This window comes from Petaurus breviceps, unplaced genomic scaffold (assembly GCF_028583685.1).
Source record: "Petaurus breviceps papuanus isolate PSGF00001 unplaced genomic scaffold, PetGlider_PUasm1.0 175, whole genome shotgun sequence".
Taxonomy (NCBI): domain Eukaryota; kingdom Metazoa; phylum Chordata; class Mammalia; order Diprotodontia; family Petauridae; genus Petaurus; species Petaurus breviceps.
The window spans coordinates 31,809,728-31,837,623 of NW_027185764.1; the positions used below are offsets into that span (position 1 = coordinate 31,809,728).

The 27,896-nt window shown below is 35.1% G+C and overlaps 1 protein-coding gene across 3 annotated transcripts in view; it reads right to left on the reverse strand.

The window, feature by feature from the left end:
* Positions 1-27,896, reverse strand: part of SSBP2 (single stranded DNA binding protein 2) — a 423,889-nt gene that overhangs the window by 217,302 nt on the left and 178,691 nt on the right. Inside the window, exon 1 of one of the 3 annotated variants that reach the window (XM_069085039.1) lies at positions 16,539-16,556. The exons of the other annotated variants lie outside the window; for them this stretch is intronic. Coding sequence (XP_068941140.1) covers positions 16,539-16,541 — 3 coding nt within the window. The 5' untranslated portion in view covers positions 16,542-16,556. Of the gene's footprint in view, positions 1-16,538; positions 16,557-27,896 lie in introns of those variants that run through there. 3 annotated transcript variants of the gene reach the window in all.

Sequence of the window (27,896 nt, forward strand, 5' to 3'; positions counted from 1 at the left end):
ATTTCTCAAAGGTAAAAATACAAGATTGAGCAGGATGAGTAGTTATAGATTTGGTGCTGAAAGAAATGTGGAGTTAATCTTGAACTTCTTTTGTTTTTTGTTTTGTTTTTTTGCATTTGGGGTTTTTTGGAGGGCAACTGGGGTTAAGTGACTTGCCCAAGGTCACACAGCTAGTTTTTGTGTTAAGTGTCTGAGGCCAGATTTGAACTCAGGTCCTCCTGACTCTAGAGCCGGTGCTCTATTCACTGTCCCACCTAGCCACCCATAAAGAAATGTGCTCTCGTGCTCTCTCTCTCTCTCTCTTGCTTTTTGGAGGGGGGAAGGTAGGGCAATTGGGGTTAAGTGACTTGCCCAAGGTCACATGGTTAGTAAGCCTTAGGTGTCTTGAGGCTGGATTTGAACTCAGGTCCTCCTGACTCTAGGGCCAGAGCTCTATTCACTGCGCCACCTAGCCACCCCAATCTTGAACTTCTTACTATAAATCAGAGTAGTTCACTATGGTGGTTGTTATAGAATAGCACAGGCACATAAAGGATAAAGGTTAGCTCAAAAGGAATAATAATAAGACCTACATAGCTCTTCTCACAAATTGCTTTTCTGTTATACTATCATGGGTTCTTTGGAATAAGGGAATCCATACCTACAGTTCACTTAGATGGTTTGTGTCAATCTATTTTTATCTCTGAAAAAATGAGCTAAAGCAAGAGAATGAATTGTTATCAAATGAGTAAAAAGAGCTTTCAAAAATGTTTGTCAGCTTATTTACCTCAAATACAACTAACCATCTAAGTAATTTTGTATAAGCTTCTCTCTCTGCTCTTAACTTTTATTTATGACTTTTTTAAAAATATTAAAAGAATTTCCCAATATGTCCCTCATTTGTTTAATATGGAAACATGGATTGAAATGGCTAGATGGATAGGTAGATAGAAAATCAGACAGGTAATGAAAACAAATATTTATTAAGGCCTCACTCTGTGCTAGGCACTATGCTATGCAATGGGATAAAAGACAGAAGGAAGTAACCCCATTCTTAGAAAAATAAAAGGTAAGAATTACAAGGTTATATGGTGACTAGAAATGAATGTGGTGCCATGTCTGTGTAGCAAAATTAATGGAATAAGGCAGCAAAATAAAGGAAAGCTAGTAAAAAAAATAAAGTTAAAAGGGGAAAAAAGTTATTTGCTTTGAAAACTGGTAGGAACTCATTTAGAAGTTCAGCATATTCTACTTCACCCAAAAAGAAACAAATAAAAGTTATTAAAATTTCAACCTAATTTTCTAGTGTGGAAAAGAGAAAATTGACAGCCCTATATCATGGAAATAAATGTATTCTTTCATTTCTTCTATCCCCATACTGCATATTCAATTTTGTAATACACATGGGGAATAATTTGTTTGCTTTGGGAAAATAAAATAAAGCAAATTGTATCTTCCACAAGTCTCATTTACATTGAAATATATTATACATAGCGATATGTACAGACTAATGTTAGATAAAACGCATCTTATTTAATGCTTCTTTTGGTGAGAATAGTTGTATCCTGGTGTCACAAAGCCATCCACAGTTATTACATTGACCATGCTACTATACTAGCATTCATTTCTCATTTTCTCTCTTGATTACTTCTCAATCACAACCCAGAAGCTGGATGTGTCAGACACCTTAAACTCAACATGTCCAAAATAGAACTCATTTACCCCCCAACCTTTCCCTCTTCCTAAGTTCCCTATTAGTATCAAGGATAATAGCATTCTCTCTGTCACCACGGTTCCCATCCTAGGGGTCATCCTTGACTTATCACTCCCTCTCTCAATACTACCACCCCATATCTAATCAGTTGTCAATTTGTCATTTCTGCTTTTGCAAATTCTCTTATCCAAGTCCCCCTTTTCTCTTTTGACACTGTAAACACCCTGGCGCAGACCTTATCACCTCATGCCTGGACTACCTGCTGGTTGGTCCCCCTGCTTCAAGCCTCTTCCCACTCCAATTCATCCTCTACTCAGCTATAAAGCAGATCTTCTTAAAATAAAGGTCTGACCAAATCACCCCCTATATTCAATATACTCCAGTGGCTCTCTACTCCGTCCAGGATCAAACATAAAATCCTCTGTTTGGCTTTTGAAATCCTTCACTTCCTAATGCCTTTCAACCTTTCCAGTTTTCTTAGACCTAACTCCCTTCCATATACTCTGCAAGCCAGTGCCATTAACCTCCTTACTATTTCTTGAACAAGACATTCTTGACTCTGAGCATTTTCACTGCCTGGTCCCCACGCCTAGAAATCTTTCCCCTCATCATTTCAATTTCTAAGACTCCCTGGTTTCCTTCAAGTCAAAAAGCCCCACCTTCTATGAGAAACCTTTCCTGATCCTCCTTAACTCTAGTGCTTCGCATCTGAGACTACCTCCAATTTCTGCTATTCCCAATTGCCTGCCTGCTGTCTCTCCCATTATACTGTCAGCTCCTGGAGCTCAGGGACTGGTTTTTGCCTGTCTTTGTTGCCTGGCACAGAATTCTTGCTTAATAAATGCTAGCTGACCGACAGAAACAATGAACTTTAATAGCACTTGGAACCCATTAGTGTAACGTGCTAGGTTACTTTGAAAGCACTTTTTTTTTTCATTCTTAAGGAAATACATACTCAGCTCCCTAAAATATTGGAATTAAAATTTTCTGAATGTTTAAAGATTGAGAACAATTTGAAAAGAAGCATAAAGGAGCTACACTGCTCTAAAGAAATGGAGAACGCACAAGAAGGTTAGCAAGTAAAAAGTACAGTGGGAAAGAGAAGAACAGCACAAAAGGAAGAAGAAAAGGTGGTGGGTCAGCGCAGATATGCAAAAGGAAGGAAGTGTTAAAAGGAGAAGGGCAGTGAGAGTGGAAATAACTAAACAAAATGTAGTCATGGCAGAAAACAAGTGAACAAAACAAAAGTGAACTGTGCTTTTGGGGAAAGAGAAAATTTAATATTATTTTCAGATGTCCTGAATATGTACAGTAACTGCAGAATATTATTGCTCTTTTTTGTAACCACTCTCAATTGTTCTTTGTCTTTGCAGATATGGTCGCTTTCTCAGTATTCAGATACATAGGCTACTATTTTATCTAATAGAAAAATAATTATCTTTCCACTTAAATTAATGCAGTGTTGTGTATGGCTGACCTGTGTATGGCTATACCTTTTTAAAAAAAAATTATTTTGTATAATGCAAAATCTAATGAAGAATCTAAATTAATTGTCTTCAATTGCCACGACTTTCACAAGATGAAATCTAAGTAGGCATCTTACTTTATCTGTCTTCACTTTATCTTCAATATCTTTTTCATTCATTCCTTTATTCAAAAAGGATTTATTAAGTATGTTCCTGTTTTCCAGGCACTATACTAGGCCCCGGGGACAAAAAGGAAAAAAAAAAGAAATAGTCCTTTCCCCCAATGAGAGTAAATCATATTGTGCAGGGGAGGGAGGAAACAACACCTACTCAGAAATAAAATTTGAAGTACATACAGAGTAGAACCAAAATATTTTCTATTGGATGGGCATTAGCTCAAATCAAGAAAGGCCTCATGGAGAAGATGGTGTTTGAGTTAAGCTCAGAAGAAAGCAAAAGATTCTATGAGGCCTTGATGAGAAGGGCATGTCTGTACAAAGGAACAGAGATGGGAGAAGGGATATCACAGACAGAGAACAGCAAGCAGAACAGTTTAGTTGGAAGAAAGAATGCAAAAAGGTGACATGAAATAGGCCTAAAGAGATAACCTGTGAAGGGTTTTAAAGACCGGACAGGGGAGTTTGTAAAGAAGCCACTGGAGCTTTTAGAGCAGGGAGGGACATAGGCAGATCCAAGAATATCAATTTTCCAGCTCTATGGAGGATTGGACAGGGGAAAGAATGGAGGCAGGGGGATCAATTAGGAGGACAATGCACTGGTTTCCAAACTTTATGTAATAACACCACCAAATTTTTAAAGAAAAAAACTGTCCCCTCACCTTTCATAAAACAGCTAAGACAAAAAAAAATATCTTTCACTCACTTTAGCAAAAGAAAACTAAGAGTCTATTACTATATATAATACAGAAATTTTAAATGTACTACAAAATACCAATCTACATATTTGCAATGTACATATTGATGACAATATAATATTAAAGAAATCACATCTGGTCAAACAAAATAATGGCCATGATAATATTATTATTAATGTAGATAGTTGGCTTGTTTTTCTGCACAAAGTCTTAAGACATGGGTCCACTGATATTGTCATATGTAATTCTTTTTCTACCTTAAGTACAAATTGTAAACTTTATTTCATCCTCACATTCTATGGAATAAATTCTTTTAGTTCAAAGTCCAATATAATTCCTACATTCTATCATTTTCATTTTAAAAACTAGTAATTACATTGAAAATTTATCTTGATGGAATATTGCCATAAATAGGTTTGCAAATCAACATATTTTCCCTAACAACAATTTCAACAACCTCTCTTACATATGCAATTAAATGGATATCTTTGACAACATCTGTTAATTTGTCAACTTGCAAAATGGAAGAGTAACATTTTCATTTTTTAGTTAATAGAAAATGTCTTTAGACATATATGGGCAGTTCTTCTCACTGTATTATCTTTGAGTGGAACCATTTGGATTTGCTTTGCATATGATTTGGATGTGACATCACTTCAATTGCATCAATAGCTGAAGATAGTACCAACATGTCTCCTATCAAATGAGGCTTTTGACAGTTTGGTAGTTCTGTGGGCAACATTATAAGATACAATCATGTTTTTCTGATGTCCCATATAATTTCTGATTATGCTTTTAAAGCATCCAATTTTTGCTGAATTTTTCCTTTTTTGCCGATATATTCTGAATGCACAACATCATTATACCATTTCAATTTATTAGGTTTCATACTGTCTATAGATGAAGCATTTTTATGAAGCAAACAGAGACATTTCCTTCTCCATCAATAATGGTAACTGTTAATCCCAATAATAAGTAGACTACATTTTCTTTGGATCTGGATTTCTATATTTTTTCTATGATCTCTATATTATTTTTCCTTATATTAGTTTTAGCTATTCTGTTTTATTTTCTCTTCAAAACATACATGTAATTAAATCATCGGCATTCCTACATATCACCAACAAAGTCCAGTAGTAAGACATAGAAAAAGAATTTCCATTTAAAATAACTGTAGACAATATAAAACACTTGGGAGTCTACCTGCCAAGATGAACTCACGAACTACACGAATACAATTACAAAACACTTTTCACACAAATAAAATCATATCTAAGCAATTTTTAAAATATCTATTGCTTATAGGTAGGCCAAGCCAATATAATAAAAGTGAGAATTCTACCTAAATTAATCTACTTATTCAGTGCCACACCAATCAAAATACCAAAACTTATTTTACAGAGCTAAAAGAAATAATAAAAAATTCAACTAAAAAAAAAAAACAGGGCCAAGAATAACAGGGGAAGTAATGAAAAAATGCAAAGGAAAGTGGCATAGGGGTACCAGATCTCAAATTATATTATAAAGTGTTAATCATCAAAACTATCTGGTACTGGCAAAGAAATAAAGGTGGATCAATGGAACAGAATATTTTACAGTAACAGCAATATTGTTTAATGAAGAATTGTAAATGAATTAGCTATTCTTAGCAATACAATGATCCAAGACAATCCCAAAGGACTAATGGTGAAGCATACTATCCACCTCCAGAGAAAGAACTGATATTGTTTGAATACAAGTTAAGCTATTTTTTACTTTCTTTCATTTATTTTTCTTTTGCGTCATTTGCACAAAATGACTAATATGGAAATAGTAGTAAATGACCATAGTAATCTAGTATTTGATAAAAACAAAGACCCCAGCTTCAGAGACAGGAACTCACTATTTGACAAATCGGATGGGAAAGCTGGGAAATAGTATGGCAGAAACTAGGCACAGACCAATATCTTACATCATATATACCAAGATAAGGCCAAAATGAGTATATGATTTAGACATAAAGGATGATACCATAAGCAAATTAAAAGAGCAAGGAATAGTCTACCTGTTAGACCTATGGGGAGGGTAAGAATTCATGACCATATGAGATAAAGAACATTACAAAACATAAAATAGAACATTTTATTATATTACATTAAAAAGCTTTTGCACAAACAAAACCAATGCAACCAAAATTAGAAGGAAAACAAAGCTAGGAAATAATTTTTGAAGCAAGCATCTCTAATAAAGGTTTCATTTCTCAAATATAGAGAGAACTGAGTCAAATTTATAAAAATACAATTCATTCCCCCAACTAATAAATAGTGAAAGGATATGAATAGGCAGCTTTCTGACAAAGAATTCAAAGCTATCTATTGTCATATGAAAAAGCCTCTAAATAACTATTGATCAGAGACATGTAAATTAAAACAACTATGAGGTGCCACATCAGCAGGGACTACCTAAAAGAGTAGCTAATATGACAATAAAGGAAAATATTAAATGTTGGAGAGGACGTGGGAAAACTGAGATATTGATGTACTGCTGATAGAGTTGTAAAATGATACAACTATTCTGGAAAGCAATTTGCAACTACACTCCGATCCAGTCATACCACTGCTAGATCTATATCACAAAGACATCCAAAGGGGAAAAGGACCTATTTGTACAAAAATATTTTTAGCAGCTCTTTTTGTCGTGGCTAAGAATTGGAAATGAAAGTGATGCCCATCAATTGGGGGATGGCTGAACAAGCTGTGGTATATGATTATAATGAAATTTACTCTGCAATAAGAAATGACAAGCAGGATGATTTCAGAAAAACCTGGAAAGAGTTACATGAACTGATGCATATTGAAGTGAAGAGAACCAGGAGAACACTGTACACAGTAACAGCAACATTGTTCAATGAAGAATTGTAAATGACTTAGCTATTCTCAGCAATACAATGATCCAAGACAATTTCAAAGGATTAATGAAGCAAACTATCCATCTCCAGAGAAAGAACTGATATTGTTTGAATACAGGATAAAGCATGCTATTTTTCACTTCCTTTCATTTATTTTTCTTTTGGGTCATCTTGCACAAAATGACTAATATGGAAAAGCTTACATAATTGCATATGTATAATCTATATCTGATTGTTTACCATCTCAGGGAAGGGGGAAGGGAGGGAGGGTTAGAATTTGGAACTCAACACTTTAAATAAAAATGTTAAAAAAAACTGGGGAAAAAACAACTCTTAGGTACCACCCATGTTTATCAGATTGACTAATATGACATGAAAGGAAAATGATAAGTGTTGATTGGGCTATGGGAAAACTGGGACACTAATACACTGTTGGTAGAGTTGTTAATTGATCCAACCATTCTGGATAGCAATTTGGAAATATGCTCAAAGAGCAATCAAACATACCCTTTGATCCAGCAATACCACTACTATGTCTGTATCCCAAAGAGATCTAAAAAAGGGAAAAGGTACTATCTGTACAAAAATATTTATAGCTGCTTTTTTATGGTAAAAAAGCTTGGAAATTGAGGGGATGCCCATCAACTGAGGAATGGCTGAACAAGATGCAGTATATGGTTGTAATGGAATACTATAGTGCTATAAAAAATGATGAGCAAGCTGATTTTGGAAAAACCTGAAAAGACTTACATGAACTGATGCAAAGTGAAGTGAGCAGAACCAGAACATTGTACATAGTAATGGCAACACTGTATGATGAAGAACTGTGAATTAGTTACCTATTCTCAGTAATACAATTATCCAAGGCAGTTCTCCAAAGGACTCATGATGAAAATTGCTATACACATCCAGACAAAGAACTGATGCAGATCGAAGCATAAAATTTTCACTTTTTTATGTTTTTTTTTCCCTTTCGGTCTGTTTCTTCTTTTATAACCTGACTAATATGGAAATATGTTTTACATGACTACACATATATAACCTGTATCAAATTGCTTACTGTCTTAGGGAGGGAAGAAAAGAGGAAGGGAAGAAGAAATTTGGAACTCCAAAATTTTTAAAAATTAACGTGAAATTTTGCTTTAACTTGTATATTTGAAAAAGACAAAGTACTATTTAAAAATAGACATGTATTTGTCCATCCTGAAGATACATTATTTCACTTTTTAAAAAATGAAAGACAACAAAAAAATTAGACAATTAAATTTAAATTTAATTTTTGTTATATATTTCCATTATCTATAACCATTTAAGTTATCTAATAGATTTTTTTTATTGTTATTGTTCTTTCAGAAGTTAGCTGGGTACCAAACTAGATGATGTTGAAAAATAAAATAAATATTGTGGTACTTTAAACTTGTAAATAAAAATTATTTAATTTCAAGTTTGCACACTTCCTATTTAAATGTGGTTAAACAATAACAGTGATGCTGGCAGATAGCACAAATGGTAAAATTTAGTGACAACTCATATATGATCTTGCTGCACATGGCATGTTAATGTGCAATGGTAAACGTTGCTTTTGCTGACTTTGATTTGAACTTTATGTTCAATGAAAGAAAAGCGAACATATTTATATGGGAGTTACATTTGAAAGTAGCTAATACTTTTGGCCACTGACTCACACTTTCCCAAGATGCATTTTGCATATCCCCCACATATCGGACCTAACCCCTGGGACATACTCAGTAGCTTCGAAAATTTTGCTCTATTTAAAAAAAAACAAACCACAGTCACAAGAGTATAGCACTTGAACTCTTCATATGTTGCCACCCAGTGAAAAAAAATCACCATCAGTTCACCTCTATCTTAGATCATACATTTCCAGGATGGTATCTTTTATGTCACTTCTTGTACACGTCAACACTGATTATGTACCATAGCCTACTCACAATCACTAGGAACCTTCTCCATTCCCTTTGGGACACCTGTGTAACATGGCTGCTTCACGGTTGCAGTCCTGAGCCTGGGCCCTGGACACCTCCATGGAAACAGTCCAATGAAGGAATAGAGCACTGAAAGACTTGGGTACTTTTGAATGATGAACAATCTCCTTACCATCTAAGCACAAGGGCCACTGACTCAGTGTATCTTTAAAAGTAAGTCATTCATCAATCTTTTCTTCTCGCTTTCCATTAGATGAGTATTGTGGGTGGTAGTTGGTACCCTTCTCCCATAGAGGGTATAATAGCTCTGTAACTGCTCTGATTTGAAGTGGAGAGTGGCAGGGGAAAGGATCAGCATTCCAAGGGGTATACTCTAAGCCAAACCCAGCATGCATTTTTTTTATCCTGATCTTTTGATTTCATCAGTACGGGGAAACTTTGTTGCTGAAACATCTTACCTAACACAGATCAGCACCTCCTCTGTTCTCCACTGTGTTCTAACTCCAAAGTCAGTCTCATATCCACTGTGCCATATTGCCTCTCATGATACTTCTACTGGTATTTAATGAGAGACATTCTATGTAACAGGAAACTGGAAAGTGCTGATAAATCTCTGTATCTTTTACCTGTCTTTTCCTCAGCAGAGGGCCTCTTAGCACACTGACATACACTTTTGCTCCATTTTACATAAGTGTTATGGGAATGAGAATCTGAAGATCTTCCCTGCCCCTAGGCCCTTTGATAGGCTTAGGTGACTCTGAGAACCTTCCCTGATTTGATAATATACTCTGCTCCCTAATGGGCTGAATGTGGTTACATGGAGCCTGTGGTGGGAGGCTTGTTCTTCAGGAACACCCACAACTTGTTACTTTGTGATTGGGCAGTGGGTCATGAGGGTTGTAATGGTCTCTGACCCAGGAGAAGGCTATATATACTCTGATGTGAGGTTTTGCTGTGGGGCTCACTTTGGGAAGAGCTGTGTGATGTCGCCAGATGAGACTCTGGGCAGCCCTTGAGCCCCCCAGCTTTGAAAACCCAGACGTTGGTGCTTCCCTCTCTGGTAACTGACTAGGTATGGATGTAATGGTCAGACAGTGGGAAGCCCTGTCTGCTGATATGTTTCTCTGTCTGCTTGTAACTTCTGTTTGTATTCTCTGAAATTCATGGTGATGATTTTTTCCCCTGAACTAGGTAAATGATATGTGTTTGATTAAAGTAAGATTGCTAACCCATTTTGAGTTGCTTTCCTTTAGAGAAGCAGACCTAAGAACCTGTGTTGGCAGCCACCCTCGGTATGCTAGAGTGCTTGCTGCTACAATAAAATTTCCACCTGAACTTAAAAAGACAATCTTCAGGAAAAGATTCATATACTCGCACCTAAAATCATGGCTCCTGGAAAGTTAGCAGAGGTGCAAACCAGAAGTGACATTAGTAGAGGAAAAGACTAAAGTCTTAGAATCACAGAATGTTGGACCTAGAAGAGATAATAGGTTCAATTACTAGGTTCAATACTTTGACATTATGGATGAGACAAATAAGGCTAAAAAAAAGTTAAGTGGTTTTACATTTAGAATAAATGAGACTGGAACCCAGATCATCTGACTCTTACACTAGGATTCATTTTACTCTGCCTTGCTTCCCAGAGGTAGCTTCAGCACCATTAATAGAAGAATATTGTTTTCCTATGTTCAAGACAATACAATCTCTAGAGAAGTAAGCCCATGGCTAAAAACCAGGGTCTGCAATCCACATAATCAGCCTGTATCAGGTACTCAGAAAAGTGTCAGGACAAAGCCATTGTGGACTCTCTGAAATGGTCTATGACCCAGTAAGACTGAGTAATCACAAGAGAGAACATACTACTTCATATTTCATCAATGTTATCAGGAAGTCAAAGAAGACCAAAAATCCAGACAAAGTTAGAAAAATGATACTTCAAATGGAATTCATCTGAAGTCACCCAAAAGCTCATTAACTCAAAATGTTTTCAAACAACTTATCCTCTTAATGTTTTTTAGTAGATCCCAATGGGAGACCTTAAATTCAGAAATTAGGAACAATAATGAATATAGAATTTAGGAATGTTACCTATAATATGGTTTCTTCGAGAGATGTCACAAAAATAAAAATGGCTTAGTGTCATCAGAAAAGATACAAATACTAAGTCATTTCACTGTGACGATCTTATAGCAATCTGTCCATATTTTATAGATTCTATATTGTCCTCCCTAGCTTGGATTTAATAAATCCATCTATATGAAAATATATTATCAATCACCTAAAGCTGAAAAGGACCCTTTACTATATGCTAAAATCCTTTTATTCCCAACATATCTAAATAATTTGGTGCAGCTATCAAATTAATTCTATACATGTCCTCCAACTATAACACAAAGGAAGAAAAGCATCTTCTATTATGCCAGGGGCATGTATCTATTTTCCTGGATTAGGAACAGATATAAGAAAAGCTAAATTGCTGACCACTTTCCAAAGGAGTAGCTTATCATTAATTATATTAGAAATCATGATCATTGTATTTGTCAGACACTCTTACATTAGAGATAAGCTCCACTAAGGGATGAACTGAAGCCAGCACAGTGAGCACTCTTCACATAGTAGGAGTTTAATGAGCTTTTGTTTACTAAACATAATCATTCAAGTCAATTTATTCAACTTCTTAAAATCTTAAAAGTCTGTTACAGCTAATATTCTGAGAATCCACTAGGATACAATTCTGTTCAGAGTTCAGTCATGCATAAAGTCAGCATTGATATATTTTTATGTTAGACAGTTGACCTGTGTCTTGATTTTTCAGCTCAAAATGTGTCTTCCTCTTTATATGGTCTCATCATCCAATGAAATCCTCATATGATACCTGTCAATGTGTTTGACCAGGTTCTAACACCATTTTGGGGGAAAAAATACTGGCTCTATTCATACTCAGTCACATGGCTCACCTTCGTGTGCTAACATTCCATCTGAGTAAGAATCTACTAAACTTTCACAACAGAATGTCAACTTTACCTCCTGCATATTTGGTATCTAAAATACACATATCCTGCTTTAATCAACAGAGATTAAATCCCTGTCACTTTAGGCACCTCTCTAAGAATTCAGCCCCAAACTGGATGTGATACAGTTCTTGCCAAAGGTTTGCTAAAGCTGTATTATATTTGAGTGAAATAACCTAATAATGAACATCCAGGTCACTATATTCAATTCAAGTCTATTTGTACAATAGCTAATAAGTTAAAGGCACTGTATGTACTAGGTGTTGAGGATAGAATGATGAAAAAAATAAGATATTTGGTCCTAAAGGAGCTTACATTATATTGGTGGATTCAATGTTTACATGGAATAATATGTTATAAGAAAGAACATGGTGAGAACAAAGGGAAAATCCAGACAGTTTGGAAAATTAGAGAAGGAAGATGAATTTTCATCCCAGTTACTAGAATAGGTGTCTTACTTCACCTTATGTAAACCTCCTTGCTTACCTGACCTCATTACCTTTCCCATCTCAAACTGTACCATCAAGGGTCCTAGACTTGGGTTAACTCCTGACAATCAGTACCACAGCCTCTCCAGCTTACCAACCTCACTTTCTGACTTCCAGACCCCTAACTAAATTCTAGTCTTCAGCAAACGTAGAATGTACTAAGTCCTTGTTTATTTTATTAATTTTGGAACTGGATCTTGGCTCAGCCTTCACCAGGGCCTCGTTTTCCATAACTAACTTAATTCTTTTGCCAACTATTTTCATGTACGTTATCACACTTGGGAAGTGAGACAGATAAGTGAGACAGAGTATGGCATCAGTTTGTATTCACCTTTTATTAATTCATGTAGCTCATGAAACACATTTTTCAATGAAACTTGGTAGTATATCGGATCGAATTTTCCTATATAAATAGACCTGTGAAATAAGTTAATACATGAACTTTACGTAGTTACCAAGACCAGCACTAGGGTAGGCTTTAGGGAGACTAAAAGACAAATCAAAGAGGCAATTTGAAATACTAGACAGATGGCCAACCTCAAAATCAAGGAGACCTAGGGACAAACTTCTGATCTGACACACAACCTTCCAGAACCTAGGTAAATCACTCAGCAGCACTTTCTAAGACTATAAATTGTAGAGCAAATGTCCAAGTGCATTAGAAGAAGAGGTTTTCTCACTGGTTGCACCTATGACAATCATTGAAATCACAGGTTTCACTCAAAACACAAATCTCAAAATTGTAAAACTACCTCAAATGTTTTTAGTTAAGTATATGGTGATACAAAGTTTAAATAAGCGTATAGGGGAGCCTAGGTTGCACAGTGAATAGAGCACCAGCCCTGGAGTCAGGAGGACCTGCATTCAAATCTGGCCTCAGACACTTAACACAAAACTAGTCATGTGACCTTGGGCAAGTCACTTAACACCAACTGCCCTATCTTCCTCCCCCCAATAAATAAATAAACAAACATATAAATGTTTAGATAAATCTTTGATGATTCAGAAGGTATTTTGAGGTTTTAAAGTGACACAGATACCATTGCCTATGGTGGTTGTACAAAATGAAGATTTTGCTGGATCTTTACTGAATATTTGGGAATGTGAGATTGAAAATTGATTCTAATTCTATTTTTAAGACCTAACTGGAGTCTTTGATCATTGAGAGAGGCCATTGATACCATTTATTGGTAACTGCTAGCATTAATAAATGGATCATGCTTAGAACTTTGTCTCTCAGAATTTCCATCATGACAGGAGGTTGTCTTTAAAAAACACCAAAATCCCAATACTAACTCATTTACTTGACCTGTGTTTTCTTTAAACATTCATTTGTATGTTTATATTTCACTTTCTGAAATCCAAAGCATGATACTTAATAAATATGTACATGAATGGTAAAACAAAATAAAACATAAAACACACATATACACATATCCTTATTTGAACTTTCTGAATGTTGGATTCTAGATAGGAATAAGGACTAGATGTGTGATTTCATTAGTACAGGAAACTCTGGGATGAGGAAAATCCTTCATTTCAATGCAGGCTGGCAGTTTCTCAGCAACTTCTGGTCTTCAAGACTTCCCGAGAGGACTGCAAAACTTAAGCGCTTTGCCCACTGTCCTAAAGCCAGTAGGTGTTGGAGGCAGAATGTAAACTCAGCTCTTCTAGCCTATGAGACCAGCTGTGCATCTGCCACATCAGACTGCTCATCCCTAGGGATTCTAGTTAAGGAAGCTTTTGAAGTCACAGGTCAAAATTACATTTATGTATATGTTCACAATACATACATACATTTGTATTATACATACTCACCAACTATACCAAGATTTCACATTTGCTTAATCCATTTAATTTTCCAAAGCACTTTCATAGCACCTCATTTGATTCTTTAACCTTCTCCATGTTGTAGGTAGGACAAATATTACCAATTCTATACACATAAAAAATTAGGTCAAAGATGCTAAAGTGACCTAAGATCCCACAATCAGCTAACTGGAAGAGTCAATACTAAAAGCCCTCAGACTTCTGACACCAACTCTAGCAACTTTTCCAATATATCACACAACCATGCACATGGTAAAAGCTTAACACATGTTGAATGACATCTCCACTATCATAAGTTCCATTTATATAACAATTTGAGGTCTGCAAAACCTATTCCATATATTATATTACTTGATCATTTCACATGGAAAAGCTTACATTTTAATAAAAAGAAATCATTTAATTCATTCCATGAATTTATTAAATGATGGGAAATTCTTTAAATGAGCTGAAAACTAGAATTTAAAAATCTCTTAATTGAAATGTTGAAGTTATACCAATGCTTTTCAAAATGTCATAGTATTGTTTTGAATGGTGTTATTTAATTGAACTAAAAGAATTATTATAGAACAGACAAATTCATTTTATTAAACCTTAAGGTCAAATCCAAAAATATTTCTGCATAGAGACAAAGATTTTTCACTTTTTGGTTCTCAGCATGAAATACATTACTAAATTTATTCCATTCCTTCACAAAGGTTTAACAAAAGCAGCTGCTGTTATAGAAAATTCCCTTGACAATACTTGACTACAAACTACTAAGCAACTAGAACAAAGAATATTGACAACAGAATTTCAGTCCCAAAGGAGTACATTTAAAAATCAAGTAACTGGAAATTGAAAGCTGAATCAAATGTGTATGCAATAATATACTGATTCCAGTTCTGCAAATATGAATCTAAATGCAAGTTAAGGTTTATCATGTCAGGAATTAAGACAATTTAGGGGGAAAGCATAAGAACAGCACTAATTCACATAAAGAATATGCATGTTTTGTCTACTATACATCAATGATTTGCAGGGAACTGTAAAGAAAAGGGGGTTATTATTAAAATTCAAGTATATCTTTTGACATCTGAAATTTTAACTTTACAAACTTAAGAAATCAAGGTATAAGTTGCCTAAATCAAATAATTTAACAGCATCTATTAAGCACTTACTATATGCTAGGTACTGTACTAGGGTCTATGGATACAAAGACAAAAAAAAAACCAGGACTTGCCCTCAGGGAATTTACCCTCTATTAGACAGAAAAAAAAAACAAGTACACAAATGTGTAAAAACAAAAAATATAAGAAATCAAGTCAAATTAATCAGGGGGTGGGGGCAGGGAGAAAACCTGAGGAAATGAGAAGATCCTTTAAAAAAGGTAGCGCTTGTGCTAGAAGAAAGAGGTAGGGAATTTTGAGGTTTCCATTAGGGTCTTCGGCAATATAGATCCAATTCATTTTTTGATTCATTAATTGCAAAATATCAAAATTCAGAAGTTCTGGCTTCTCATCACCTTTTCACTTTGCCTGAGCTCTGGAGGCAGCTTAGGAAGCACCTAGGGCCACAGGGAGACAAAATCTGATTCCCTTGTGCCCACATTCTTTTGGGAGCAAGAAGGAAACTCTAATGTGTCGGGCATAATAAGCCTAAGTATGGGGTGTGAGCCTTTCCTAGTATTTGGGGACCTTTAATTGCTATATCTACCATTGCTCTTACTTCTTCTACTTCCACTATGTGTCTTGATCAAGAGCTTGGCTAACATAAATGAACTGTTTAACTCCACTTGTGGTCATCTCCTATTCCTTCCCCCAAAACCCCACATCCAAGTCCTTATAGAAGTTTAGTTCTTTGCTGAAAATCTGTCTTCCACTTTACATTTGGGGGGGCGGGCAGAGGAGGGATACTATTTTTACAGGACAGTTTATATTTTTATTCCAAAAAATTATTTTATATTTTTATTCAGTAGTGTAGTTATCAAATACTTTATTAGACATGTAATCTGTAAAGCCATACAACTCTAAATTTCAGGCATATGATCATAAAATTATAGAACTAAATATGGGACAACAGAGGTCATCTAGCCCAATGCCTTTATTTTAGAGTTGAGGAAGCTGAGGCCTGGAGAGGTTAAATGACTTACCCAAGGCTATACAGAAAAAGAAACAATAGTAACAACCCCTCCTTAGTTTTGCCAATTCTGGATTTTTTTTTCATATACAAATGATGCAATTTCTATATCAGCATAACCTCCTCCCACCTGATATTCTTTGATTCTAACGTGTTCCTAGTTAATTCTCATTATCCTTACCATACTGAAAGGGAGACATAAGACAAGAAAAGATAAAATTTTACCATTCATGTATCTTGGGCTTCCTGAGACATGGGTCCTGAGAAGGAGAATCAGATTTGAGACAATGATCTGGGTCAGCTTCTGAGATGCTATCTGATATTTTTTTTACCAAACTAAATAAAACCAGCTAAAAATAACCACGCTCCTGCCCATCCACTATGACTGGTAGGAGAGGAAACATGAACAGACCAGACCACATGTATGTTTAGGATTGTGTCCTAGCTGGTTTACTTCTCTGCCTCTACAGCTACCACCTGCTGTTTTCTTACATAGCCACCACTGTCATCTGCTACTCTGCTTTTTCCACATCACTGCCTTCTAAGGTTGTTCTACTGAACTGCTACAACTATCTGTCTACTGGTTCTCAAATGAATACCAATTGCTTTAAAGTTTCTTTCACTAGAATGGTAACAGTTCTTTCTAGAGAAACTCAACAGCCTCAGGACTATTTCAGCTCATTTGTGAAGCAAGACCATAATCTACCAGCCAGCACATAAAGAGTACCTCAAACTTGTCCTGTGAACTAATTCTGCTTCTATCAAGCATCACCTCCCTCAGTCCAGCCCAACATTTGGGTTGGGTAAATAAGTATCTTTTAGTTCCTACCATGCCCCTGGCATCTAGACTAGATCCAATTAAAATCAATTCAACAAGTAATTACTAAACACTATTAAATAACAACAGGAATAGAAACATAGAACTAAAACAGTTCTTGGTATTTAGGAATTTATATTATACCATGGAGAAACAACACCTATAAAAATTTTTTTGGTACAAACCTGTGATTTCATTGGCATAGAAAGTTACCATATTATATATGTATAAGAAAAAAGAGAAATATTAAATTAAATTATATGACCTATTGGTTTGTTATCGTGGACAATGGAGAGAAGGTAGAACTGCTAAAATCTAATTATTTTCCTATTTTCTCAGCCAATGAGAAAGATTTTATTTGGAAAATAACAAAATAAAAATAATTAATATGGAGTTGAAATACAAGTTTAAGTCCTAAGGGACTTATGGCATTGAGCCTTAACAATTTTACCTTGGGACTGTGTTTTTCTTGACTTCTGAGATAGTCCGAGACCCCTAAGCATGCTTCATGCCAGTTATCTTCTCACTAAGACCTCATGAATACTACTTGTTGTACAGTGTTGATACTTTCCTCTAAACTCTTCCTACCTTTGGCACTGGGAATGATAATCAAATTAACATTATGATTCCTTGCTTCTGGAAAGAGTGTATCAATTGAATGCTCAAAGTCTCCATTCGACATCCCTGTGACATCTCAGAACAAAACACTATCCCCTGCCACCATTCCCCCTTATGTGTTTTCTCCCCAAATAGAATGTAAGTTTCCCGGTCTCTATTTTGTATTTGTACCCATAGCACTTAGCACATTACCTGGCACATATCCAGCACTTAATAATTTTTCATTAACTTATTTATTCAAATTAAGATACAACACTTCAGTGCTCTGATGAATTCAAGTAAGAGGCCGAAAAGACCATACCCCAGGACACCAAATGAAACTGGCAAATGTAATCACTGAGGCACTATCAGTGACCTTTTAAAGATCATGTCAAACATGAGAGGTGTCATGGGACTGCAAAGATGAAATCTGTTATAGAATTTTGTTATAAATTTCTACATCAGCAGTTTTCAAAATGTGGTCCACAGACCACTGAGGGTTCCCTTTCAGAGGGTCCTCAAGGTCAAAACTATTTTTCTAAGAATACTAAAGTATTAATTCTCTATTAAAATACTTCTCCCTTCTCCAACAGGTATATACCTGTGTGAGGTAAGATTTTCTTCATATATTTTAATAAACACAACAAAAAATATCACAAGAGACTGAAAGCAGAAGCAGATAAAAGAAGCAGTTATCTCCACTAGGCCAGACATTAAAGAGATTTACAAAAATATATAAAAAATGTCACTCTTCTCACTAATTTTTTTTGTTTTGGAAAATACAGTAATTTTCATAAAACTATATTTCATTAACATGTAATGGATTTGTTGATGATATTTTAAATGAATTAATAAATGTTTTACATTTCCGTTTTAATTTTTAATTTGGTATGTACTGACTGATAGAATTGCCATGAAGAAAATTTGGGGTTCTCAATTTTTAAGATTGTAAAGGGATCCTAAAAATTGAAAGTTTGAGAATTTCTGATCTACATGTTTCTTTTTCTAAAATTAATCACAGATGTCCTTGTTGTGTGTATTAATTATCTTCAGAACTACATAACTATAATCTCTGATACTATGGAGACTGAAGTTGGTGGACTATTTAAACTGCAGAGTTCTAGATGGTAGAGGGAGTAAAAATTGATCAGGTGTCCACACCAAGTCTGACACCAATATAGTATGACACTGAGAACAGAGAACTACCAGGCTGCCTAAGCAAGGGAAAACTCACCCACACTGGAAAAAGAGCAGGTCAAAGTTGCTGAGTCAATCAACAGTGAATTTGGGCCCATGAGTGGTGCTACACTTCCAGTTTAGGAGGGACAGGGAGACCCAGTCTCAAAAGAAAATAACGAAAACAAAAACTATGCCAATATGGGAAAGTAGATACGATAATAACAAAGACTAGCATTCATAAAGTGCTTTCAGGTTTGCCACGTACATTACAAATATTATCTCATTTGATCCTTACAGCAATTGTAGGAGGTAGGTATGATTATCATTCCCTTTTTACAGATCAGGAAATGGAAGCAGAGAGATTTAAAGTTACTTGCCTGGAATCTCACAGATAATTGTCTTTGGCCACATTTGAATTTAGATCTTCCCAACTTCAGATCAGCACTTTATCCTTGGTTGATAGATACATGAGCTGGTGGTTATTGATATTATTTCAATTTCCTTTAAAAAATAATGAGGTCTGGGGCGGCCAGGTAGCACAGCGAGTAAGAGCACCGGCTCCAGTGTCGGGATGACCTGGCTCAAATCCGGGCTCAGACACTCAGCACCACACCCAGAAATAATAACTGGCTGTGTAACCTTGAGCAAGTTACTTAATCCCGATTGCTTTAAAAAAAAAATGAGGTCTGAGGATTTTTCCAAGTCTTTGGCATTTTCCCTTCTTTTAAAGAAAACCAATCCTCATCTTCTCAATACCCCCACAACAGCACTGTCTGCAGCATGGATATCTCCTCTAGGTTTACTTAGCCTTGACTATTCTACTCACCTTGTTGTCTTCTATGACATTTCTACTTCCATATGCAGCTCATCCAATACACTGATGTTCTGGTCTAAAAGTACTGACTGCTACTGTCGCTTATGAAGAGTTTGTTTTAAAAATCTTCGTGAACTTTTTCATTTTTGGTCTATCGGCTGTTTGCCTTCCAATTTCATCCTTAAGTGTACTTGGAATGTTTTTACTTGATTGAATCTCTCACTCCAAGATGAAGAAACTTAACAAGGATAAAAGTCTTAGATGGGGAGTTTTAAGAAAAAAATCAAAATTACAATTCCAAGATGGGGGAGATGTAGCTAGACAGTAGTTCCTCTGCCAGGGGGGGGGGGGGATATCTGGGGATTTTAGTGGACTGCAAGCTGAATGACTCAATAGTACTACATGGCAGTAAAAAAAAAAAACCCAAGAAGATCCTGAGCTCCATTAAGACAGACACAGGATCTAGGAAGAGGGAGGTGATAATCCCACTGTCCACTGCATATTGAATATCGTGTTTAGTTCTGGGAGCTACATGTTAGAAAGCACTTTGAGATAAGATGGAGACTTCAGAGGAGAGTGAACAATACAGTGAAGAGTTGGTTGCCTTGCAAGGGTCGAAAAAACAGGGATGTTTAGGCTGAAGAAGATAATATGTGAGGGATATGAAAACTAGCTTCAGTAACTTGAATGGCTGCTCCATTTCATTTTGCTTTTTCCCTCTCTCTTTTCCTAGGATCAACTGCAGAAGGAAGGAGAGAATATAAAGGAAGAACACTTTAGCCTCGATGTAAGGAAGTTTCCTTAGAAGTGGAGCTATCTTATAAACAGAATGGGATGATTTGGGGGGTAATAGGTTCTTTCTCACTGAAGGTCTTCATACTTGTATACTGCATAGTATTTTTTTTCCTTCTTGAAGGGCAGTTGGGGTCAAATGACTTGCCCAAGGTCACACGGTTAGTAAGTGTTATGTGTCTGAGGCCGAATTTGAACTCAGGTCCTCCTGATTTCAGGGCCGGTACTCTGTTCACTGCGCCACCTAGCCGCCCCTGTACACTGCACTGTAAAAAGGGTTTTTATTCAGGTTTGGATAGGATGGACTTATTACTTCCTGGCATCCCTTCTATCTCTGTGTTTCTTGATTAACCCAAAGAAATGCTTTCAACTAAGTTTTTTGAGCACCTTAAATCCTGTAAGCAGAAATTTGTACTCCCTTACCAGACTTTACTTCAAACTGCTGCAGTATCTAAAATCACCACCATACCTCTCTTCACCCTTACCATCTATCTTTAAATGCCTTTGAAAATTTATGAATTAGAGGGTGTAGATCAGCTAGATTAATTAATCTGATTAAAATTCTTCACCACTCCAGGCCACTTATCAGACAAAGGTCCTAAAGCAATAAAATGGAGGACAGTTTTTCATGAGGTAGGAAAGTAGGATACAATTCAGTCCTAAGTCACTATTTCCAAGTCTCTGGGTGAGAACAGGTAAAGAGAAGCACTTAAAAGGCTACAATTATCTAAAGAGGATAGGAAGACATCACAAATAGCAATAGAACCTTTGCTAAGTGCTTTTTAAAAAAAAAAGTATATGTGATCTTAAAAGACTATTATTTTTTTCTTTTTGTGTAAATAGATAAGGATAGTTTTATTCCAATAAATGAACTACTGTGCCTTGATTTTTTTTTAACAGCTCCTATTTGATGGACTCCAGGTGAGCAAGGAGAATGAATGCCAAAAATGGCATAATGCAATCTGGGAAAAAACTATATAATAACTGCTTTTTAAAAAGTATGCCTCATTTAAGTAAATTTGCACTTAATCAAATAAAGACAACTCTCTAAAATTTATTTAATTTAAACACTTAAATTAAAAAATGTCCCAGACTCAAAGCATAAAGACCGTAAACCACCTTAGTGCCAAGAAGGGTTATATCTTGGGGTCAAGTGTAGTGGTTGTAGTCCATTTTTTTCCCCAGCAGCTTCTTAACAGATGAGTCCCAGAGTAAACAGCTGTTCCCTGGGTCCCTCAAGTTGAGTTTGGTATAAACCCTCTGGTTATTTTGTCTGAGAAAGGTCACCTTAGTAGGAGAAAAGCAGTCTTATTTGTCTGTGTCTGGGGACTGCTGACTGTCTATTATTTTCCCCTTTAATAAATAACAGAAATAACATTTTATAGATAATAATAAAAAAAGAACAGAAAAGCATTCCCTCTAAAATAAAAAAGGTGAAATAACACATCGAAATAAGGGTCATGTTAGGGATCTGATAGGCAAATTTGCCATCTTGAAGTCAAACAAGATAAAACTAGCATCACCTGATCCACTAATTTATAAACTCACAGAAGCATGTATTTCTTTGAGATGATTTCACCTTGAGTTTAACTCTTAAGCATTCAGAAAACATGTCCTAGAATTCTATTTTACAATATCTTTTTTCTAATATGTATTTCTCCATGGCAGTAAACTAAAAGTTATCAAGAAGTCTAGGGTAAGATTTAGGACATCTGAAATTCTCTAAGAAAAATAAAAAGCTATTTTCATTGACATAAAACTCCATTTTCTACTATTTACAACTCTAATAGACAAAACTGTGTGAAAAGTAAATAGGAGTCAAACTGCTAGATTAGTTCATCTGATTAAAATCCTTCACCAATCCATGTCACCTATTAGAACAAAGGTCCTAAGGCATAAAATGGAAGACAATTTTTTATGGGTTGGAAAAATAGGAATAATTCAGGTCTAAGGCACTATACCCTCATTCTCTGGTGAGAGTATGTTTGATGCAGCACTTAGTAGGCTACAAGTATCTAAGGAGGATGGGAAAGCATTGTAAACAGGAGTGGCAGGGGCACATTTGACAAACTTTTCCCCCATAAAATAAGGGAGTCAGGCTTAATACAATAGAAAGAACTGTGGCCTAGGAGTCAGGATGCAAAACTTCTAGTGCCTATTCTATTAAGTAGCTGTGTGAGCATTAATGAAGGGCTAACACAACATTAGGTACTTATTGTCATATTAAAAAATGACAATTTTAACATTTATATCCCATGCAGGAAATGAAATTCTCAATTCCTATACAACTGGATATATGATTAATCTACAATACCTAACAGGAACTTTCCCTGATAATCATCTTCTTAGCTTTTTAAGATCATATAGCATTATTTTTGTTGAAGCAAAACTACTCAATCCCTATTTCATTCCAGAAAATGAATCAACACACGGTCATCATTTGCCAGGCACTGATGTTACAAATATACTTTCAATGGATACCTTTCCCTGATGTATCCTTGCTGTTAAGCATGTTGATTGATCCTGAATTGAAAACTATCATTTCTTTTCATACAGTAACTACTATCCTAGCGCCATACATTCTCATATGACTATGATCAAATAATATTCTCATATATTCTCTTTCTCATGCCAATTTGAAGCATAAACATTACATATTCAAAATTTGTCATTTTGAAATCTATTTCTAAATACCACCATACTGTCATATAAGACAGGGAAAAATTAGTTATATTGATATTCCTATTTATCTGGATATTTTACTGAAGTTTTCAAAGTCTCAACTTCTAAGTTAGCCAAATATGTTCTCATCTGGCAAACTTTCTTTTGCTAAATTTCTAATAATTTATGTAGTATATTTTAGGCTTCTTTAGATAAGTTTTTTTTTAATTTCCCATAATTTTGATTTAATAGTTTATATTAATTAGATGATTGGTTTTTCATATAAAAAGTAAACCAAGAATTGATTGGATCATTATTGGAGTTGAGACGATAGAATAAACTGGGATTTGCACTACAATACCCACATCCCATGATAGAATGGAAAGGGCAGTAGTCAAACTACCTGACTACAAACACTTGTTCAGATATTTTAGCACCCATATAACCTTGGGTGACTCACTTTTAGATAAGTTTTTTAAAGATTAATTTTTATTCCATAAAACAACTTTTATCCCTTGTTGGCACAAAATTCTTTTGCTAAATAGATTTATTGTTTTTAATAAAAAATTATTAATATAAGGCAATATCTGACTACAATCTCTATAAGGAGATACAAAAAATAATGGGGGAAATGGTGCCAGAGAGTGGTGGTACAGCATCCCTATATACAGAAATTCCATACTTCAATAATAAAACTGGCATAACAAGCAAATACTATAGCCTACCTGAATGGGATACTATTGAATACTAAATGAAATTTGAAAAACTGTAAATTTTATAAAAAGAGGTATTTCATTCATTTCACAGAGTAACATTATTTCACTGGAATGAGGAGTGGTCTTAAGAATGTTCAATAAAGAAAATACTACATGCTAGAAAGAGTAGTTTAAGAACCCACAAAGACAGAGTATAGATCAGATAAGAATCTGAGTAACAGAGAAATTACTGTGTGAAGTAATGTTGAGTAAATGTAACAGTAATGATCATCCTCAATTACTGTTCTCCCTATGCCCTACTTACTTCATCCTGCCTCCTTTTCCTTATTAATGCTGCGGTTCTACCAGAAATGTCCTTTCCTCCCTTCTGGTATAGATCATATATATCTTTTAAAGTTCATACTCCATTTCTTCCATGAATTCTTCCCTAGTGACTCCAGTCTACTTTGTTCATTTGATTTCTTGAAATCCTAGAACCTTTACATCACTCAACTTTTAACTGTATCCCATCTGAATTCTGAGGATTGTTCTAACTAAGTACAGTATATAATAATTCTACAACTGAGATAAGAGAACGTACATTGAGGACTTTCTAAGCTTTAATCACTATACACTATTTGCTCCTATGATCACAATCGACAGCAAGGCAATGAGGACAATAACAACTACTCCTAGCACTATTACTACTGCAGAGAGGCACATCACAAATCAGGGTAGACACTCAACAAGTAGTTACTGTTGATCTGCTGATACTGTTTGTTGTCTCAACAAGACCTGAAAAAAGAGGGACTAGAAGTGTACTTGCTCTTTCCTTGTTTTGTTTTCAACATGTGATTTATGAATGTAGTTCTCTACCAACATGGTGAAGTATTATTGATTGTTTGGGGGTGGGGAGGGGGAGAATGAATTTCCATCATGGCAACTTGTAAAACAAAGGAAATAACAAAATGGTATTCGGTCCTTTAAGACCCACTGACTCACCTTCAGTGTTGGTGGAAATGGTGGAAAAGGGAGTAGAGAATGTTGAGAATCACCCTGTTTTAAGAACATCTATAAACGTTAACCTATCTGAAGGTTCTCACAATATGACTCATGTCTTGAGTCCAACGAGCAAATATACTATCAACGGAATTGAATCATAAATTGTCACATTCTTACCACAAAGGAAACCAGAGACAAAAGGAAATTGGAGTTAATTAGATGGATGGCTCACTAGTTTTTCATGGAGAGGCAAATAAAGGAAAGTGCGGGTGGTTTTTGTATGCATCCAACAAAAAACATCATTTAATGTTACAATCAGGCATTGTATTGCAGGGCTCATGGTAAACATCTGCAAGAATACCAAACCAGATAACCAAAGATTTATTATGTGCTAATTCTTACTCCAGAAAATGAGAAAAACTTGACGAAAAGGAAGCAGCTTGGCATAGGAGATAAAATTCTTGTCTTAGAATTGGGAAAACCTAGGTTCAAATCCTACCACCAATACTGAGGAGCTATGTGTCTATGGGCCTCAGCTTCCACATCTGCAATATGGGGAAAATAATGCCTGAAGTAGCTACCAGTGCTGTTATGAGACTCGAATGAGAAAATGCTGGTAAAGTGCCGTGCAAACTTTAAAATGCTATATGAAGTCAGCTATTACCATGAACACCCTCCAAATGAAATTGCCGTATACTTTAATTCTCAGTTACTTCACTGAAAATGTGGTCATAGAGAAAGGTGTCCCAAAATCTTTTTAAAAACAAGGTTCAGAAGTAACCTACAAAAGAAACCAAAAGTGTTTAGCTAATATTGTTCATTAACACCTATCTATCATAAGCAGTTTCTTCAAGAAGAAAGTGGGAAGTACTAGACATAGTAAATACCAAAAATATGAAATATTGTACTTTAAGAAATAAGAAATAACATTACTGATATGGAAGTCATTTCTAAATCAAATGTCTATGTAGATAGAGTTAGACTACTGACTTATTAAATCAAAGATCGACATCAATACTACATTAGAAGAGAATAAAATTATAAGATATGTCAAGGAATCAAATCAATTCTAATTCTAATCTATTTAAAGATGTAATTAAGGGGAAAAAAGAGAAGAAGATAAAAGAACAGACCTTTGACACAAACTAAGACATCACTTCTCAAAGAAATTTCATGAATGTAAATCAAATACCATAATGAAGATACACAAAAGACCCAGAGACCATCTGGGCCAGCACATGCAAAATTGTCTTTGCTAAGTAGAGTTATGGCATCATAGTTGATATAGAATATAAACCTGTCTATAAAATCTTACAGAGGAAAATCACAGAAAATGAAGAAAAGTATTGCCTTATATGACTGAAAAGTAGTAAAAAGGGAGAAAAAGTCTAAAGAAGGCTTAGAGAGACAATCAATTAAACCAGATCATCTTTGGGGGGCATTTAAAGATTAAACTAAAAGGAAGGAAAAAAAGGAATGGAAAATTATAAGGTCCAAAAAGATTTCTATAAATTCTCTTCTCCATGAACTTCAGAGCCTCATCACATTTGAACTTGACATCACAGTCCTCAATTGCTACATAGGATTCTAGGATCTTGGATACAGACCTAAACGGAACTTTGGAGTCATATTGTCTAAACACCTCATTTTACTATAGCTGAGATAACAAGGCCACTAACCTAAGCAATTAGCCCATGTTAATCACAAAACTAAGTGTCTACATTCCAATTAACTAGAACAAAACAGAATATTCCATTACAGATAACAATAATAATGATACTAATAGTACTGTGATTTCCAACACCTTTATCTTATCCTAGAGTCACTAAGGCTGTATGTTATTGATATTTATTTCATGTCTTAAGTGTATTTTAACTTTTTTTCCTTTTCAGTTAAAATCTCTGTTCTTAAGTTACTGCTGTAAAGCAAAATATGTAGTTATATTGCAGATAAGTATATAGACCCTTAGACTTCCTAGAAGTTCTAGGATTCCGAACTGGGAAGGGGAATCCATGAGAGTCAATGATCAATCTAGCAAATGCCTGATTGAGTAATAAATATACATTTCTATGAGATTTGATTTCCTAAAACAAAATGGTAGTGATTTCACTTATTTACTTCAATATATACATTATCTTGTTTCAAGAGAATGATTTACATATGGACTGAGGGCATCCTTGATGAAAGTTTGAAAAGGAAACAGGGAAGATTCAAATTTAGAACAGGAGCTATGTAGCTATGTAGCTATACTATAACTAAAGGTTAAGGAATCTTTAACAATCAGTTAGCGAATGTATTTCAGGTAATCTGTTCAGACTAGAGAGTACTAGTTCAAAAGCAAGAGGGAAATTTCAGAAAAGAGAAAAGGAGAGCCTGAAACCAAGATCTCCAGGGAGGGTAATGGAAGTTACAGCAAAGTCCATTGCTAAAAAATATCATTATTTTTTTAATTTTTAAAATTTTACTAAATATCAGCACCAACTACTATATTCTTAATTTTTTTAATGTTGTTTTTTCATGTGAAACCAGATGGGCTTAGCTAGATATGGGGTTTGTGTCAAGGAGAAGTGGGAAATATGTTTGCATAGGTAGGAGGAGGAAGCCAGATTTTGTATGAATTTTAATGACAGAGGGTTCTGTCAGTATATTACCACTACCTGTTATTCAAACAATGATTATTTGCTAAAACCCGCTAAAGATAACAACTTATTTATTAGAAAATTGGGTATAGAAAAAGGTTAAAATGTCTTTATACTAAAATTGTCTCTAATAGTAGTAATGCTGTTGCATTTTTAGTGGGTTCTAAAAATGTCACGAAATTGGGTTTTTTTGAAGGATAAAAGTAATTATCCTTTATCATCATCTCTAGAACAGTGACAATGTGTACCAAACATTGAAGAAGATACAAAGTTATAGGTACTCCCCTGGTACACATATCCTAATTTAGGTAATGTAATTCAAACCATTAATGTATAATAGGTATGATGTTATAAAGAAAAATCAAGTCAGGGAAAAGAAAAGAAAAA